Source organism: Mustela lutreola, chromosome 6 (genome assembly GCF_030435805.1).
Source record: "Mustela lutreola isolate mMusLut2 chromosome 6, mMusLut2.pri, whole genome shotgun sequence".
Taxonomy (NCBI): Eukaryota; Metazoa; Chordata; class Mammalia; order Carnivora; family Mustelidae; genus Mustela; species Mustela lutreola.
The window spans coordinates 58255850-58276060 of record NC_081295.1 but is presented as its reverse complement, the minus strand read 5'-3'; the positions used below and the strand labels follow the sequence as shown (position 1 = coordinate 58276060).

Sequence of the window (20211 nt, the reverse complement as noted above, 5' to 3'; positions counted from 1 at the left end):
ATTTCATGGAGAGTATCTTGATCCAGGGGCTCTGAGAGGTAGAAAACCAATGCCTGTGGACACACTCAGCATCAGTTTAATTATTTAATAGCAATTCTTAGTAAACCTGGCTTGGCTACTTGATCCACCCAAGCAGTTAACTTTGTCAACAGGCACCGTGACCCAGGGGCACAGAAGACTTCCATATTGTTGGCTCTTTTCCTTCCTGCCAGCATGTAGAGAGAAACTCTATAGTAAGTTCATTCCTGTATGATGCATGTTGCTATAAGGATCAGATATGTAGCAGAACAAAGGAAAAAGATAAATGCTTTGAGGAAGTAAAGTATCCCTCAAAGGTAAAGATAGCCTCTTAATATCTGCTGTGTACCTGATCATTCCTTAGACATTTGCCTTTTTACTTACAGAATTATTTTTATTTAAGCTATGTTCAAGAGTTTGTCCCATAATTTGCTTTTTTCTTTTGATATTTGTGTCTAAAACTTGTTGAAACCTATGAGGAGAACCATGGTTTAGGTAGTACTAGTTACCGAGTGACCGAATCTAATAATGACACCTGCAATTACACCTTAGGTATTGCTTCAAGAACTGGGTCCTGGTGATGGTATTGTAATGGCGTTTGAAAACGTTCTGCAGAAACTGCTGGAGGACTATGGTAATGATGACACCAGGAATGTGAAAGAAACCACTGAGTACTTAAAAACATCATGGATCAACCTCAAACAAAGGTAACATGAACAAAGGTAACATGAAGGGCCTGGCAGGTAAATGCATGTAGAGGTGAGAATTTGACAGTCTTTGGCTTTGGCTTTCTCATGGAAACATGCCAAATATGAGACTACCAGAAATAAATATTTTTGTTACTTTTTAAAAATTTTTGCCCAGTGCTGAGTTAGTATCACACTTAGTACAGAAGGTATATTTATACATTGTCTATTTGAATTTCTGCAATGGAATTTTTCCTTGAATGAATCTAAACCTTGCCAAACATCATTTTATGTGTTCTGATTTTCTTATGCCTCCCAGCATTACCTGGAATATATCCTGTAGTACACTGGGGGTAAGGACTGGTGAGGTATTTACAGATGCAATGATGAAAATAGTGGTGCCTGGGTGGTTCCGCCCATTAAGCGTCTGCCTTTGGCTCAGATCATGATCCCAGGGTCCTGGGATCCAGCCCTGCGTCAGGCTCTCTGCTCGGGGGGGGACGTTTGCTTCTCCCTCTGCTGGCCTTTCCCCCGGCTTGTGTGTGCTGTCTTTCTCTTTCTCTGTCAGATAAATAAATAAAATATTAAAAAAAAATAAAACTATATATAATTAAAGTCATGTGCTCTTTGGCGAGGTCATCCTTAGTTGAAGCTGAGAATGCATGGATCCAGTGCCAGACTTCTGAAATACACTATGTGTATTTAGGGCTTCATCTAATTTGTTTTCTTTCCATCACTCTGTCTAGTCAGTATATTTGGAACAGTCTAAAATAGCATATGTATTTACCAGAGAGATTTTCCTGTCACTTGAACACCTAGGGTCTGAGGAACTGTAAACAGTGGTTAGCAACTCTTTAAAATAGCATAGTTAAATTCATCATCAGGAAAAAGTGTTTACTTCTTGCATAGTACAGGGAATGCCTGTTTCTAATGAAATTATGGTTTCACACACATCTTTATCTATTCAGATATAACCACCTGAAAGCAAATTTGTATCAAAACGCATTTATTTTGGAGTGAATAAAATGGATAATACTAAAACACTTTATGACGCATATTACTGGTAATAAAGTATGGCCAAGCATTTAATAACCGCTTGACATGGAGGTGTTTTATACATTTTTATAATGTAATTTTTAGTTAGAGTCTATAAAGTAGATTTTAGATTTTTGGGAAACCCGAAGACAAGAATTACGAGGCAGTATATGAGTATGAATATATATATGTTGCTACATATACCTAGGATTCTGGAGGAAATAAGAGTAGGGTAGCACATACAACACTAAAGAGTAGTTAAAGCAGAAGATAGCTATTATCCTGCTCTTTCTAGAATTTTAGTACAGCTGTTTCAATCTGTTGTAACAGCTTCCTTGGATACAGTAAGGATCCCAAAACTAAGGCAGGGAAGAGAGTGAATTAAAAACGGCTTTAAAGTATAAACTTCCTGTTATAGGATAAGTAAATCCTAGGGATATAATAATGCAGTGTGGTGACCACAGTTAGCAAGCCTGTATTGTGTAATTGAATGTTACCAGGCAGATCTTAAAAGTTCTCATCACAAGAGAAAAAAAATGTGTAACCATGTGCGGTGATAGATGTTAACCAAACTTACTGTGTTAATCATTTTGCAGTATATACTTACATCCAATCATTATGTTCTACACCTAAAACTAATATATTATATGTCAATTACATGTCAATTAAGACAGCTTTAACATTAAGATAGTCCTTAAGCCTACTTTATCTGAGTGTTTCAAAAAAATCAATGTGTAAGAATTATGACTTTGTTTTTGTTGTAAACGATACCAGAAAAACTGATCACTTAGGAATGTGAAACCTGCTTTATTTAGCACCTCAAATTCTTTTTTTTTTTTTTTTTGCTTTTACTTTGTAAATATTTTAAGACAGCCTACAGCAGTAGTTAGATTAGATGGAAGAGGCAATTAAAAATGAATTATATTCCAAGGTGATCTTTCATTTATCAGAGTTAAGACAAGCACAGTGTTACAATTTTATGGTAGTAACAAGTCATTGTGCTTATTTTAGTTTCTTACTGCATTTTCAGAGGAAATACATCAACATTAAAACTTAGACATGATTTAGGTATATTGCTATCTATAAAGCAGAGAAAATACAGCAAAACTGTAGCTCACAGGATCCTTTTCATGAGTGACAGCTGGGGGGTCTATGTATTGCAAGGATTTTCTCTTTTAAACACAGTGATATTTACAATTTTTAACTGTTTTAATTGGGGACCATTCTAGAATATACAAATCTTTCCTTGCCTTAAACAAAACACATGAACTTACAAGCAACATTAAAAAAAAATTCTTGGCATTACTGTTGTAAGGAGAGAGTGACGAACTTTAAGAGCTTTAAGAGCTATCCACAGGCTTACACTGCATTTAAGCCAGTGTTTCTCAACATTTTTACATTATCAGCCCCAAAGAGCCCTGTTAGATCCCCATTCCCATGAAATTTTCATACCATGAGTATACTGTGTGTCTGTTTCTATACTTTATAGTTGTGCTTCATACATAAAAAGGGTAGATTTTTCCACTCCCCTCCCCAACCCTGCCCCATTGAAGAACCACTTCTCACCTCCATTGAGAGTGCATGGTCTAATGTCAGGCTCCGAGGCTCAGAGATGGTGAATGACATGTTCAAAGTCACATAGTGTGGCCAAGATGATATTTCTCTGTGCTAAGTTATGATAATGCTCTTCCTGCTCTGAGTTCTGAAGAATTGGTAGTAAATTTATTCAGACTGCCATGCTTTGTGAGATTTTCTGCTTTATTTTTAGTGTATGAATTTTATTGGGTGTCTTCCCATTGTCAGGCTCTGTGCTAATCCCTTTATTTAATCCTCAAACCATAAGAGACAGGCAGCGTGTTCATCAATGCTGTGTCAGTGAATCAACTGAAGCAGAGGAAAGTTAAGGAGTGCCCGAGATCATACAGCTCAAAAGAGCAGAGCTGAGACTGATATCCAAACCTTTATAACTGTGCTTTCGGGCTCTTACATCCTTTAAAAATAATTTGTTTTCTTCCTTTGTTATCAGAATGTCAGTGATGGCTGGTGACTGCTCTGTGTACCCACCTCTCGGATCTGTCTGTGATTCCACTTACTGTTTCTTATCTGTGTCGAGTTAAGAAATCAGATCTGATTAAAGATTGTACGGGGGCCTCTATTATGAATAATGCAGCATTCTTCACTATATGTCCGTTGTGCCCTCTACCGTGGTCACAAAGAGGCTGTCTATGAGGGCTCTCTTAATCTTCCAGCCGTATTCAGTATATGCGTCATTGGCAGCCAAATTGTGGGGGGGGGGGTCGGTAAAGGGTTATTATACTTGCTCATGGAATAATGTCATCGCAGCATAATGTGTGAAGTTTAATAACAGCTTTCAAAGGAAATGTTTTGTATGAATTGCAATTGGCCTAAGTAATTTGGCCATTCACAGCTACAGGGCCTCGTTCTCTTATCTCTGATGCCAAAATCCAATAGCTCTGATAACAGAAAACTTTGAATTGACATGAGGCTATTTATTATAGTCTTTATTTATCCTGCTTAGTATAAATAGCCTTGTTCCTAGCTGTAGAAATGTTAATATGTTTGCTGCCTCCATCCCTACTATGTGTAATATGTCATACAGATACATTCATAAGAATAACTTTTTATTGTGCAGAAAATTCTTAATTCTGAAACACAGTAGCTCCCAGCATGTTGGATTCTGCAAACAAAAGGCCCATCTCTAACATTTTTAACTAACTGAAGTACATTGACCCCTGCTCTTTTCGTCTGTGCAACGTTTTCCCCCTTGTATCTCTTAATGCCAGGTAACACATTTTTAATGTAAACTGAGATGTATTGAAAGTTGAAAAGTGTTTGTAGTAACTTTTGAAGTGTGAATGCCTGATTTGGGTCTGAAGTGTTGGTTAACCCCGGAGTGCCTATGTATATGTATATGTCAGTGTACATGTATACACAACCTAGTTAACTATGTTGAGATATTGTAAAGGAAATGAGACAATGTAATTTTGTGCTATCAGGAATATCTTATACATTATTGATCACTATGTGGTGGGAAGATGAACAATTCTCTGTAGTGAGTCTGCTCTCTTTATGATGCAGGGATATGCTGTGAGTCAGGTTGGACGTGGGGCTGAGGCAGGTTTGAACAGGATCACAGGTAACATCAGAATCCTGGTAGATGGGGCACAGAGCTTCCTGGGGGAACTTGAATTTTGCTGGGCAGTGATGACTGCCTGTCTGTGGTTTATAATAATAAATGTGTAGTGATGCTCATTGACTCAGAGGCAAGTAGAAGGAATGCAGATGGAAGATCCGAGGCAGGGGAGAGGAAGGGGTTGTAAAGGAGTGGACCCAGATACGGCTCCTAGTCCATGATCTGGTCTCAGATGTCCTCCCTTCTGCTGGGTGCTGCAGTCCCTCACTGTGGCTTGGCAGGTGGACCTTGAGTTGACTTACAGACACTACTTAACTTTCAAGGGAGCGAGCAACTGTTAGAACCATCACGCAGTGACCATGGGCCTGGAGGTCAGTCTATGAACGTCATGGATAAATATCTGGTGCTTTGGAAGAGGAGGATTTTGCCTGGAAGGTGGGAGGACAATGGCCGGAAAACAGCAGTGAAAAGCAAGGAGGAGGACCCTTATTCCAATGACTACCTGCGGCATATAGGATCTGTGAGGAAAAAGAAAAAAGTGTCCTTGGAAGTTTTCAAGGGGAACTCATGGTCCTAAGGAAACCAATTTCACTTAGGATAAGGTGAAGGAGTTGATCTGTGGTCTGCTGATCATAGAACAGAGTTCTGGACATAACAGAAAAAGGTTTGGGGGGTGAAGTGGAGCAGATTGGGGAAGGCACGGAGTGGTATTAGCTACAGCCCTATATCTGTTGGCCAGGAAACACTGGGTATTTGGTAGTGATAGCTAAAAGGGAAATAGGATGTGGTAATGTACATTCTGCCATGGAAATAGCTCTGTGGTCTTACATATTTGCTTACTGACAGCAGCAGTTCTAGGGAGAGCTGCTCCTTTGGGTTATATAAGGTCAGGGGCAGGCATCAAGGAGTGGGTATGGGGCCGGTGGGGGCTTCTTTCTTGAGCTTCCCAGTTGGTGTGGCAATGGCAGCCTGGAACAGTCTCCTTAAATCCCCTGGAGTGAATATTTAAGTGCTTGATCATGATGACCCAATCTCTGGGTCTCCTAAAGGACCACAGATTGTGCGGTGTATTTGCAGGTACTAATTCTTCATCAAATCAACTGCATTTCCCCAAAGTGTGATTTAATACATTTTTTAGCCAAATGTTATTTTATTTACTGACAGAATTACCTTGTGAAAACATCCATTGAAAAGCTTAAAGAATTATTTCATTGTAAGTTTTCTACATGCCACTCAAACTTCTGATGCCAGTGTTCTCCTCTCAAAAGAGACAAGTATATTTAAATCTCATGTAACTGTAAAGATCACCTTTTAAGTATACCAAAATTTAGCAACACATATCTGTGGGTTTCTGAAGGTATTATTTTCCATTAAAATAGAAAGAAAAAAGAGGGGTGCCTTGGTGGCTCAGTTGGTTAAGCATCTGTCTTCAGCTTAGGTCATGATCTCAGGGTCCTGGGACCGAGTTCCACATTGGGCTCTCTGCTCATCAGAGAGTCTACTTCTCCCTGTCCACCTTTTGTGTTCTCTCACACTCTGTCTCTTTTTCTCTCTTTCTCAAATAAATAAATAAAATCTTAAAAAAAAAAAAAAAGATACCTGGTTGCATTTACTCTGTTGACCAATTATAATAAGTACATGTGCACTGGATTAATAATATATCTTGTTGCTTAAAATATCAAGTATTATATAACATCTTTAAAATACCATTAAAAAAGTCACTTAGATGGGTGGCCACGTTCTGTTGTGCTACAAGATAACTATAAGCTATTTTGTAGAATATCAGCTGCTTTTACAGCAGAAATCTTTTAAAAAGCTGAAAGTTTATGTTTAAAAAATCCCAGTTCCCTTTAAGATAAACTATTATAAATCTGCCACCCATGGATTCCTCAAATCTTTCATGAGAAGCTATTTACATTTTCAGTGTGCACCATTTCTTGTCCCAAAGAATTCTATAGTCCGTTACTTTTGTTTCTTCAAGAAAAATTCTTGTTTCTGCTAACGTTACCCTTCTAAACTTCAAATATTGTTATCTTTTTTTGCTTTCTGCCTATCCTTATTCTTTGATTTATAGGTTTAAAAAGATTTAAAAGAAATCTCTGCCTTTGTCTGGTAGCCACAATTCCCTAAACTTGATATCCCTCCGCCCGCCTCCTATAATAGCGCTCCTACCCTTGTATTCTCCTATGATATTTCTCAGAACGTCCTCTGGCTTTCTGATCCTGAGATGTAGCAACCTGAACTGCCGGATATAAAGCCTTCCCTGAGAATTGCAGACAAATGGGAGTTCAGTGCCACATGTGATCTTGGGAACTGGCACACGAGTACTTCCCAGCCCCTGCCCTCATCTCTCCCCATCAGTAATATCTTATTGACATTCAGTGATTCTTTTTTTTAAACATTTTATTTATTTATTTATTTGACAAAGAGATTACAAGTGGGCAGAGAGGCAGGCAGGGAGAGATGGGGAAGCAGGCTCCCCGCTGAGCAGAGAGCCCGATGAGGGGCTCAATCCCAGGACCCTGAGATCATGATCTGAGCTGAAGGCAGAGACTTAACCCACTGAGCCACCCAGGCACCCCAACGTGCAGTGATTCTTGATGACTGTGGGATTCTTGATTTGAAGTGAGGGATGGAGATGGGAGTGGAGAGTGGAGAGTGGAGCACGTTTTGTAATCTTGGTGATGGATTATGTGGTTTTCAAAGGACCCCTGGAGACTCTGAAATGGATCCTTTACTCCTCTAGTCCAAGCAACTTAGTTTAAGGATGGAAAAAAAAAAAAAAGGGAGATTTGAAGTGATTTATCCCAAGCCATAGAACCAGTAAATGGCAGAGGTGGTAGAATTAGGTCATTTTCTTCTGAGAGCCATGTGCACATGGCTTAAAGGTAATTTATTAGCCTGTGCGGTAAAGTGTGCATACTCATTCCTGAACCTCTCATTTTGCAATTATTTTTGGCCTTATGGTTGTATAATAAATCATGGGAAATATTTTGAAAATGGATAAAAGAGTTTTGTAGTGTCCAGTATACCATACTCTAGCAATGGATCTAGTTTTAAGAGGACTAGCATGTGTGGTATGTTACCTTTAAGCTATATTCTATTTGAAATTCTGTATGAAATTATAGTTGAAAAATAAGACTATAAATGAATGTACATGATGATTATAAGGTTTTAAAATGTATATTATAATAATATGAAGATAGTTTGGACTGGTGTAAATAGAGTTTACTTTCTGTATTTGTTATTTTTAATAATTGATTGTATTCATGATTAAAAAAAATCTGACACCCAGATATATGTGAACTTGAAAAAATTCTCCAGGACCTTTATTACTAAACTGCACATTTGCATGATGTAGGCAAAATTAATTTCCCAATATTTCACCCAATTCATGTAGAAGATTAGGGAAAATATCATTTGTTGAGTATTTACAATATCTTGAAACATTTATGTATGTATACCTCACTTTGTTCTTAAAATATTGCAGGAAGGATTTTTTTTTAAATTAGTTTATTCAGTACATACTTGAGTTCCTACTGTGTGTAGGCCCTGGGGGTACCAGGTGCACTGATGATTCAGAAACTTCAAACAGACAACCAGATAGTCCCTTTCGCTCATGATTGGAGATGGGCTGCAGTGGCAGAATGTCTTCCAAAGGTGGAGAGACTATCTTGGTTCATCTGAGTGGGCTTGATTGTTCCATGCCTCTTTAAAAGTGAAGGCAGAAGCAGTCAGGAGCCAAGGAATGTGGGTGACCTCCAGCCAGAAGCTGGAAATGACAAGGAGAAAGAACTCTCTAGAGCCTTCAGAAAAGAACACAGCCCTGCTGACAACTTGATTTCAGTCCAGTGAGCCCTGTTTCAGAAACTAACTGACAGAACTGTGAGATGATAAACTCAGGTTGCTCTAAGCCACGAGGTGGTGATTTGTGACAGCATGGCCGGTGAATAGGGTAAGGGACATCATGCCGTGTGTGGGCAGAGGTGCCATAGAAGGTGTCTGCAACAAGTTTTGGAAGGAAGGTGAAAATTAATTAGGTTGGAAGGGGAAGGTTCCTGGGAATGGGGAGAGGGGAGGATGGATATTTAAGGTAAAAGAAGTAAAAAGTAGGAAAAAAATAAAACAAGATGAAATCAGAGATGGAGACAAACCATAAGAGATGCTTAATCTTAGGAAACAAACTGAGGGTTGCTAGAGGGCTGGGGGGTGGAGGGACAGGGTAACTGGGTAATGGACGTTAAGGAGGGCATGGGATGTAATGAGCACTGGGTATTATATGAGACTGATGAGTCACTGACCTCTACCTCTGAAACTGATAATTCCTTGTAATTAATTAATTGAATTTAAATTAAAAAATAAAAATTAAAGAAAAAAGTAAAGCTCTGGAGTGAGGATAAATAATTGCTTCATTTTTATAAGTAAATAACCCCATAGGATTCTCAGACATTACATCCTTTTGCTTCTAGTCTGGGCATTCTTAAGGTTTAATAGAGCTAATCTATAATGATCTGCTTTTACTTTAGCTGTTTGCCACATAACCTATTTTATACATATGAATAGTCTTAAAAATAAATGGTACAGATTGTGTAAAATTAAAGTGTTTGACTATACCAGATTTCATAGTCATTAATTTTAAGTGAGTGTTAAGAGTTGCCTATTGTTGATTAATTGCATGTGTATACTCATTTAATTTTTTGCTTTTAGTTATCTTTTTAGCACAACCTTTTTGTTTATTCTTAATACTCTTTTTTTCAGTTGATGTTTTAAAACTTGAAAACACCGGGGCGCCTGGGTGGCTCAGTGGGTTAAGCCTCTGCCTTCGGCTCAGGTCATGATCCCAGGGTCGTGGGATCAAGCCTTGCATTGGGCTCTCTGCTTGGTGGGGAGCCTGCTTCACCTCTCTCTCTGCCTGACTCTCTGCCTACTTGTGATCTCTCTCTGTCAAATAAATAAATTTTTAAAAAATCTTAAAAAAAATTGAAAACATGGGTGGGGTTAGGTGGAAGATAAAACACCAGCCCCCACCACTAACCACCCAAATTCTAGTGGGTAACTTCTAGATTTTAGAAAGTAAAGAAATCCATATATATTATTTAAAAAATTAGAAGTACTTAAAGGTTTATTACGGAATATACTGGTTCTCTCACTACTCACCACAGTCTCCATCCCTAGGGGCAACTACTTTTTCTTATTTTGGCTTTTCCTTATGTCATTTATACATTCTACATAAAATGAGTATCCTATTATCTTCCAAAGCATCAGTATTAGACATTGTCTATGGATATCCTGTTCTGGTAAACATACAGGTTTCTCATGCTACCATTTTCTTTCCTTCCTCATCATTGAATTTTTTTTCACTTTTTTTTTAAATGTTTTTTGCTATGGTAAAATACACATAACAAAAAATTTACCATCTTCACTATTTTTAAGTATACAATTCATTGGTATTAAATATTCATGTTGCTGTGCTATCATCACCACTGTCCATCCCTGTAATGCTTTTCATCTTGCAGAGTGAAAACTTTGTGCTCATTAGATGATAACTCCCTATTCTTTCTTTTCCCCACCCCTGGCAACCACCATTCTACTCTCTGTCTTTATGAATTTGACTACTCTAAGTACCTCATATAAGTGGAATCATACAGTATTTGTATGTTTGTAACTAGCTTATTTCACTTGGTATAATGTGCTCAAGATTCATCCATGTTGTAGCAGATGTCAGAATTTCTTTCCTTTTTAAGTCTGAATAATATTCCACTGTATGTGTGTATTACATTTCTAATCCATAGATCTATTGATGCACACTTGGTTTGCTTCCACATTTTACCTATTGTGAATAATGCTGCTATGAATGTGGGTACACAAATACCATGTCAAGACCCCGTTTTCAGGTTTTTTTTTGGATGTGTGCTCAAAAGTGGAATGGTAGATCATATGTTAATTCTATTTTTAATTTTTTGAGGAATCACTAGACTGTTTTCTAGAGTGGCTATACCATCTTATTGCCGAATTTTTAGATAAACAGGTATTCAGTATTGACATTGTTATGTGTGTCTAAACATCATTACCAGCCAAGCACTGAAGTTTATTATAATTTTGCTTCCTCTCTGTTTTTTCACCTGAAGTTAGCAATTGCCTTGCTTTTATGTACTTAGGTTTCTTTGCACCTGTTACTAATTTTCACATTTGCCAAAGGTCTGACGGTATAATTTACCACAAAGCAATCACAGTCTGACGGTATAATTTACCACAAAGCTATCACAGTAAGCAGTCTATCACTTCTAATATTTTTTCTTAGACACAGTTTTTCTGTAGGCATACTTTACAGGCCTGCTGCAGAGCCACAATCTTAAGGATAATCTGTGCTTTTCTCCTGGTTTAGAATCCCTGTTTCCTGGATTTCATGTGTGTTTGTTTGTTTGTTTTTATTTGTTTTTCTTTTCTCTTTTGGGTTATTTCCTTGTTTTTTTCAGAGTGTATCCTTCATTAGTTTTGTGAAGTTAAAATAAGAAAGCATAGCAGTTGAACGGTGATGACAGCCCTCACCTGGTTCAATGCACCACAGTCTCTTCTGAGATCTCTTTTTACCATTAGCCTGGGGCCTGTTTGCTTCTCCCTCTCTTGGATCTCTTGTTTTTATGCTTCTCCTATCTCTTTATTTTGTTCCTTGATTTACAAACTGATTTTTGTGGAGGTCATCTCTTAGTAGCTTCTTGAAAACTGGTATTTGGGAGGTAAGTTTAAAGACATTTTAAATAGATTGTTATTATTCTGTAAATACTTATTATAAAATTGGAATAAGGACTCTGAAATATGGAGATATGTAAGACTGCTTCTGCCATAGTGAATCTGTGGAACAGAAGAACAGAAAACAAAGCCATATAATACCGTCAACATAAAATTTAAGCATGTAACAATCCAAGGGCTATTCCAGGGAACATGTGGTTAATTTCTATATAAAGAGGAGTAATGACCTTTTATGAACTCAGAGAAAGGAAATCTAATTGGTCTGGGATGTTCTAAAGAAGGTAGACCTTAACTCTAAGGATCTGTAGGATTTTGGTAAGTGGAGGTGGTCAGAAGGGCAATTTTCTTTTAAGATTTTATTTATTTATTTGACACATAGAGAGAGAGATCACAAATAGGCAAAGAGGCAGGCAGAGAGAGAGAGGGGGAAGCAGGCTCCCTGCGGAGCTGAGAGCCCGATGCGGGGCTCGATCCTAGGACCCTGAGATCATAACCCGCGCTGAAGGCAGAGGCTTAACCCACTGAGCCACCCAGATGCCCCAAAAGGGCATTTTTATGTGTACATGAAGTTTTTGCGTGGGTTCAGCCTTAAGACTATCCCAGAGAAAAAGGAACATATCGTGATGACCTGAACAGAGTATTGGACAGAACTGGGGGATAGGCTAGAAAAGTGAACTAGTGATAGATTATGGAGGACATTGAGATTCAGGAAAAGCAATTTGGGTTTATTCTGTAGTCAGCCAAACACTACTGGAGGTTTTTTAGTGGCTAAAGGCTCAGGTGAAGTTGGTGGCTTATGAATAGAAACAGATAGCTTTCATGTCTGGCTTTTTTTCACTTAGCAGAACACATTTGAGATTCCTTCCATGTTGTTGCATCTGTCAGCAGTTGACTGTTGAGTAATACTCCATCATAGACAGCACACACCATAGCTGATCTGTTTACTGCTTGATGACATCTGGGTTATTACCTGTTTGGGACTATTATGAATAAAGAATTTCATATGGATTTTTTGTGAGTGTGTGATTTCATTTCTTTTGAGTAAATACTGAGGAGTAGGATTGCTGGATTGTTCTTGAGTACATGGTTAACTTTATTGTTATTATTTTTTTAACTTTATTTATTTATTTGACATAGAGAGAGATCACAAGTAGGCAGAGAGGCAGGCAGAGAGAGAGGGGGAAGCAGGCTCCCTGCTGAGCAGAGAGCCCATGCAGGGCTCCATCCGAGGACCCTGAAACCATGACCCAAGCCGAAGGCAGAGGCTTAACCCACTGAGCCACCCAGGCTCTACCCATGGTTAACTTTATAAAAAAAAATCTTCCAAGCTGGTTCTTAATGGTGGTACCGTTTTACACTCCCTCTTGCAAATGTATGAGAGTGGCAATTACTCTGTATTCTCAACAGCACTTGGTGCAGTCATTTTCTTAAAGCTATTCTAATATGGAGTGATGTCTCATTGTGGTTTGAATTTACATTTCTCTGATGATTAATGATGCGGAGTATCTTTTCATGTGCTTATTTGTCATCCATATATCTTCTATGATGATCTGTATTTAAATATTTTACCTACTGTGTTTGTTGTTGTATGTAGAAGATATGTGTTCATTATAAATTCAAAGAATACAGAAAAAGTACAATTGGAAAGTAAACCACCTTAAGTCCCAGCACCTAGAAATAACTTTTAATGTTAACATTCCAGACATTTGTCCTTTTATCTATATATATATACATATATATGTATATATATGCAGAACTGTATATAAGACAGGTGGATGGATGTGTGATGTACAGATAGATGAATGGGTGAACTAGAAAATATATATAAATATATATAAATGAGATCATATTACACATGCTGACTTTTCATTGTGATATAGTTCATATACCTTGAAATTAACCCTTTTAAAGTGTACAACTCAGAGGTTTTTAGTACATTCACCATGTAGTGCAGTCATCACAATACTCTTAATTTCAGAACATTGTATCGTCCCAAAAAGAAACCAATTACCCAATTATCAGTCAGTCCCCATTGCCTTCCACTCCAGTCCTAGGTAACAACTAATCTCTTTTCTCTCTGTGTAGATTTACCTCTTTTGGACACTTCATATAAATATGAATGGATTCATACAATATGTGGCCTTTTGTGTCTTGTTTCTCTCACTTAGCATGTTTTCAAGGTTCATACATGTAATAACAATTATTAGTACTTTATTCCTTTTTATGGTTGAGTAATTCATGTATGGCTATACTATATTTTATCTATCCATTTCTTTATCAGTGGACATTTGGGTTGATTGTATTATTTGGCTATAATAAGTAATGATGCTCTCTGAAAACTTGTATACAAGTTTTTGTGTAGATACATGTTTTCAATTCCCTTGGGTTTAAACACCCTAGGGTGAATTGTTAGTCTCCAATTTTAATTTTTGTTGTTACTGTTGTTGTTTTGAGAAAAAGAGAGAGAGAGAGTGACACAGGGAGGGATAGAGGGGGAGAGAGAGAATCTTAACTAGGCTCCATGCCCAGCGCAGAGCCCTATGTGGGACTCAATATCATGACCTGAGCCGAAACCAAGTCAGATGCCTAACTGACCGAGTCACCCAGGTGCACCTAAAATTGTTTGTTTTCTTCTTTTGAAGCTTTGAGGTCTATAAAGTTTTAAAATTTGAAATTTACATGTATGTGTATCTCTTAAATCATACAACTCCGTATTTCTGTGTATTAATTTTGATGTAGAGTTAATGAAGGTTTTATAAAAGCTTGATTGTCCATTGTTTTTCAGATATATTAGTAAATCAGCTTAAAGAACCAATTTGTATTGATCTGAGTTGTTTTAAATTACGTAAAGTAAGCCCTTTACATTATTTTCATTTTATCTTAAGTATTCTGATTTTACTGCTTCCTAGAATTCATTTAGTTATTCATTGCATGAATATTTAGTGATATTTCCTCTGAGTGTGAGGCACTATATGAAGATACTGAAATAAAACATTGGGGGATAACAGTATACAGTTTGGCGTTGCAAAAATGGAGTCATAATTATTTTATGATATGGATGTGATTTTGTTAATATTTATATGTCTCTTCTCACTATTCACATTACTCCTCCCATGAAGGATTATTCAAGACACATACTCAAATCAATGTCCCAGTTACATTAGGTCCTTAAATTGATAAAGGCTCCTTGGAGGCTGTTTGTTTGTTGGTGTGCGTGATGTAGACTGTCCCATGGTAAGTAATAGAGACGTGCCTGTCGTGTTGTTCCTTGCAGCATTGCTGACAGACAGAGTGCCTTGGAAGCGGAGTTGAGGACAGTGCAGGCCTCTCGCCGGGATCTGGAGAACTTCCTAAAGTGGATACAAGAAGCAGAAACCACAGTTAACGTGCTTGCAGATGCCTCTCAGCGGGAGAATGCTCTTCAGGACACTGTGCTGGCGAGGGAGCTCACACAGCAGCTGCAGGCAAGTGCGCGGGGCCCTGCACCCAGCATTTTTAGTTCCATGGTGCTCTTCTGATGCAGTGACATGCAAACTGATTACCGTTCAAGGGTGAGGTTGTTACTTCATTCGGTTATGAGATCCGTACTCCCCTGTGAAACACTGGTTTCTGGAAATAAGATTTCTAAAATATTTTACTTAGTAAGAGTGGAAAAACACCTTGTTTTATGGAAATAATAATTGTTTATTTAGACTTACAGGCTCATAGCTGTTCTGTTTTTGTCATTTTTAAGCCCTGTGACACAGCCTTATTGAATCCTAAATTATAAGGGCATTTCCTTTTAATATGAAGTTGTTCCTTTCTCCATTTATTATAACATACTTAGTATAAAAGCTGCAAAGGCTCTGTGGCTTAATTTACAACTAAGAACATTGGGCTTGGAGGTATTACTTTTATGTCTTTAGCTTGATAGCTGTGATTGTACATGCAGTCTGAGATTCAGATTTTTCTGCTCTGCGAAATGTGCTAACACAAAACCTTTCCTCTACAAAAATGTATGAGGAATCGCACGTAGCATGATTGTCCTCTTGCCCTGCCCCCAAGGACAACTGCGTTAGTGCCCTTGAAGTTACCGTCTTTGTGCAGAATGACCTTGTCTTGCCAGTCACAGACCTTATCCTTTAAAACTTGGTTTTAAAACTGATTTTAATGGCACAGTTCCCTTGTCTACCACAGTTTCATGTCTACTTACTTCTATCTGCCTTGTCATTCACACATCATTTTGACTGTTATTATTTCTGAAATGCCTTTAAGCTCATGACCCAATGTCATGTCTTCTCCTGTCCCAGCCAATCACATGACTCCTCAAGGGCAGAAATTACGTTACTCCACACTGTTGCCTATGTGATGCTGTGTGTGCACATTCTGGGTAGATACTGACTGTTGCCCATGGACCCTAATTTTGCCATTATGAAATTCAGTGTGATGACCTTTTTTGAGTCCTTTCTCGGAATTCTCTTCTCTTGAAACTCAGGGTGTTCACAAGTATGTAGATCTGGATAGAGGGTGTAGTAGCTTTCTTAGAACTACTCCTATTCTTATGAATTATTTTTAAGTTTAAAACTGTTTTCACATAAAAAGTACCAAAAAAAATTTTTTAAAGGACCTTTTGAGAATAGACTTATCTGTAACGTGTTCCCATGTATCCGGGCTATTTGGGGTGTTGTATGGTGGAGTCCTCGAGATTAATTCAGTGAAAATCTGTGTTTACTTATATCACTTCTTCTTATTCATTGCATAATATATTTGTGACTTGGTAATGAGGGTGACCCAAACAGGTATGGAGGTTAAATATGTGCTTTTGTCTCATCATCTAGAATCTCGGGAGGGTACTGTCCATGTTATCTGAAGAAATATTTAGCTATCATCTCATTTTCAGGGGGTTAGAGAGGGCTCTAAATGTGGGCCAATGCTAGAATGGATTATTTTTTATGATTTAAACAACTGGAAGCCTGACCTATAAATGCTCACAGATGCTTAACTTTACGTAATGGTGTTAAACTCAGAAGATACCCAGGCTGTGCATTTGAGGAGGCAACAGTTTTTAGACAATGAGCAAAGGAGGTGTGGAATGAACGTGATGTGAGCATCAGCAAAATGCAGACTTGTTTGAGGGTTTAATAATGTCTTCTGGCACATTTTATCTTGGGATATATCCTTACCATAGCCAAAATTCTTCACAATATTTCGTGAGTAGCAAAACTGTAGAAATAAATGTAAATGAAGATGTTTAAAATCTTTCTAAATAAAAATAACTAGCACAAGATTCCTTGTCTTATGGCAACCAGCACCACAAAGAAAGGTTACTGACTAAAATAATAAAGCATGTTATGACATGCATGGTAAATGCCTCTCAAAAATAGTTGCTGAGATTTAATGTTGTGGCTCATAAGAAGTATTAAAGAAGGCATTTATTAAGAGCCTATTTCAGTTTGTTTGTCTAAAGATAAACACATGCGTTTGCTTTTATTTAGGATATTTCCCATTATGGTAATTTGCATGATTTTTCACTGCCTTGCTCCTTTTAAAAAAGGATCTTAATTTTAAAACGTTCTCCTCATTTTATTAAAAAAAACATCCTATGGCTTAATGTTTGGCACTTTATATGCAGATGAGTTAGAGATGTGTTGGTACCCTTTGCTGCGTATTTCTGAGACAAGAGAATTTAAGTTATCCCATGACTTTTTGTATTAATTTGTGTGAATGAATAGATAGTTACAATGAATGGCATGTCTGGGAATGGAAAGATGTCTGTCGAAGAAAATGAATGTACAAATAAGAGTGTGTGAAATTAAAAAATAAATCTTCTGGTGACGTGGTGGTGGGCGTGCGGGGGGGGGCAGTTTGTGGAACTGCTCATGTGACACACTCACTGGTGGCACTTGCTCCCTTTGTATCTTATGACAGCTGGAGGCAGAGCCCTAGGAACATTTCATGAAGAGGAAGAAGTCTAGTCTGTATTCAGTTTAGGGTGACTATGAGTAAGTTTTTGCTAAAGGGTAGTTTGGAAGCACCGTGGAAGACGAAGATTAATTTCTGGGAGTGTGCTAGGATATATGCCATTTCCGTGAAGGATGGATGATGATTTGGATTTATGTATTTATGTTTTACTGCCTGACTGCAAGGCATTTAGGCTTTCCTCCTCAGCAGAGTTGGTAAGAGAAAACCCAGTCCTTTGGAAAGAGAAGCTCTGGAATTTCTGAGTGATCCAGATCATAGAGGGTCTCGTTTGATTTGCTCAGTATTTTGCATTTTAACCTGGTAGCAACAGGGAGAAGTCATTAAAGAAGAGTGAGCAAGGGAGTGATACAATGGGATTTGTGTTTTATTAGGAATCCAGCTGATGTGTGAGGAATGGATTTGGGCTGGGCAAAGCTTCCAATAGGTTGTGTAGACTGCTAAGATCATCTTGCAGCCATCTGGTGAGAGGGGATAATGACCCAAAATGAGGCAGTCACAGGGGGGGAATAGACATACCAACTTGATAGCATGGGTAGACAAGGGAAGCGTAGAGACTAAGAAGATTGCCTGGCGGGATTAGAGGCTGAGATTGGGCATATAGGGAAGGAGCAACTCAGGGAGGTGGTGCCAGTTAGTGTGGAGTGCGTAGGAATGACTGATTTCATTTTGATAATGTTGAAATAAGGCATTTGGGTAACATCCAGAAGAAGCTTCTGTGCCCTTGTCACTGTGGATCTGTTGATCTGTTGTTAGGTAAGGGAATTTGACTCAAGTACAGAAACTTTTTTTTTTTTTTTTTTTTTTTTTTTTAAGGAAAGCCTATTATTGTTTTCCCTCTCAGTTTATCTGTTGGTTCAGTTGCATTTATTCTGAATTTCCTTGTCTACTTTCTAGGATATTGTTATCATTTTAATTATACTGCAAAATAGAAGCTTTAGAGTTTAGCAGGAACCAGTGAATTGAGATGATCTGATTCTTTCCTGGACAAAAGCCCGCTGCTCGGCTGCCCTCCTGGGGGTGGTTTTATCATGGGTAGCTGTTTTTGCTCTCGCACAGGATGTGTTTGTGGGTTGTTGTATTTTCATCTCCCGAGTGCTCTTGCAGCCTGACTTTCCTCCTCTCAGTCCATAGGTGTGGGTTTTGATTGTCAGATTGTTGCTGCTCTTGTACCTACCTCCAGAGCCAGCAGGGTGCTTGGCAGGTAATACCTCTATTGTATAAGCTTCCCCTGCTGGTTCAGGGACAGGCATTATAGCTTCATATATATTTTTTTATAGCAGCTTTATTGACCTATAATTCACATTCCACACAAGATACCACTTAAAGTATACAATTTAGTTGTTTTCTAACGTGTGTATTCACAGAATTGTGCAACAATCACCACAATCAAATAGAACATTTTATCCTCCCACCAAAGTAACCACATAAGGCTTTGCTGTTAGTCCCCCCTTTACCAGCTCCCCAAACCCGTACACCGAAATAATCACAAATCTACTGTTTGTGTCTATATTTTTGCCTATTAACTTAATGTTTTTAATTACATCAATGACTGCCTCTTCCGATTTTGGCTTTGTGCAGATATTTTGAGCTTCTCCAGAGGGAGGCAGTGTAGGTTCTCATTATAGGCTTGCAGGGAAAAAAAAAAAAAAAAAAAAAAAAAAAAAACCAGAAGCAGAAGCAGCAAAATACACAAAAACCCTGCTTGATAAACACAACTGTATGAGACCTAGTATAGGACTTTCTATCACACCAACATGAAGGACCGAGAAGGCAGACGAAGTAAAAGAAGAGAAACAAATACTTCCAGGACTGCATTTCTTTTAAAGAATCCTGACAATAGTAGAGAAATAGCAGCCTTACCTGGGCTATTAGTTTGAGCAGGACACTGATAATGAGAAACACCTGGTTTCTATTTCTGGCTGTGCCCTTTGACCCAGTCCTTTAATCATTCTGGGTTATTTTGCTTATTCCCTAAGCATACTTTACTCCAACTGATACTTGTAATAGTATTCAAGCCACAGTAGAAGACACATCTCACATATGCATATACAAATAAAACCCCCAAAATCTGTCCCTGGTTTTTATATCATATTATCTTGTTTTATGTTTCTTACTTACAAAATTAAGACAGCATTATAGCAAATAAGATGAGATCACGAAGATGCTGTCTAAGGGGAAATGTGGCAATTGGAATGTTAGTAGTCAGTTACAGACTTTTTTTTTTTCTTTTTTGTATTTTATTAAGTTCACTGTTTCAAAAGAGAAGTCCTAACCTAACATTAGAAATTCGATTTCTCATGACTTTTCTTGCCTGCGAGCCCATGGACAACCCTGTTTTTAGGGTGTCCTAGGTAGAGCCACACACCCCCTGCAGGAGTCCCTTGTTCGGTTTCGTTGTAGATGATCTTGTTCTGAGACCTGTCTGGAGGTGATTTATTAGCACTTAATGGAGGGGCTGATATCATTAAAGTCAGGTACCCTTCTGCTCTTCTCAAGATTTATAACAATGTCTGTTCACTCAGCCCACGGAGCCCAGCCAGAGCTGCCTTTAGTCGGGTGGTGAACGCATCTCTGTTTAGAGGGAGTGAAGGAATACCGCTCGATCAG

At 38.2% G+C, this 20211-nt stretch overlaps 1 protein-coding gene across 5 annotated transcripts in view; it reads left to right on the top strand.

Moving 5' to 3' along the window:
- Positions 1-20211, top strand: part of UTRN (utrophin) — a 509162-nt gene that overhangs the window by 254108 nt on the left and 234843 nt on the right. For all 5 annotated transcript variants that reach the window (XM_059177336.1, XM_059177335.1, XM_059177337.1 and 2 more), the window contains 2 exons: positions 571-725; positions 14918-15107. In XM_059177336.1, the coding sequence (XP_059033319.1) occupies positions 571-725; positions 14918-15107 (345 nt within the window). The remainder of the gene's footprint in view (positions 1-570; positions 726-14917; positions 15108-20211) is intronic.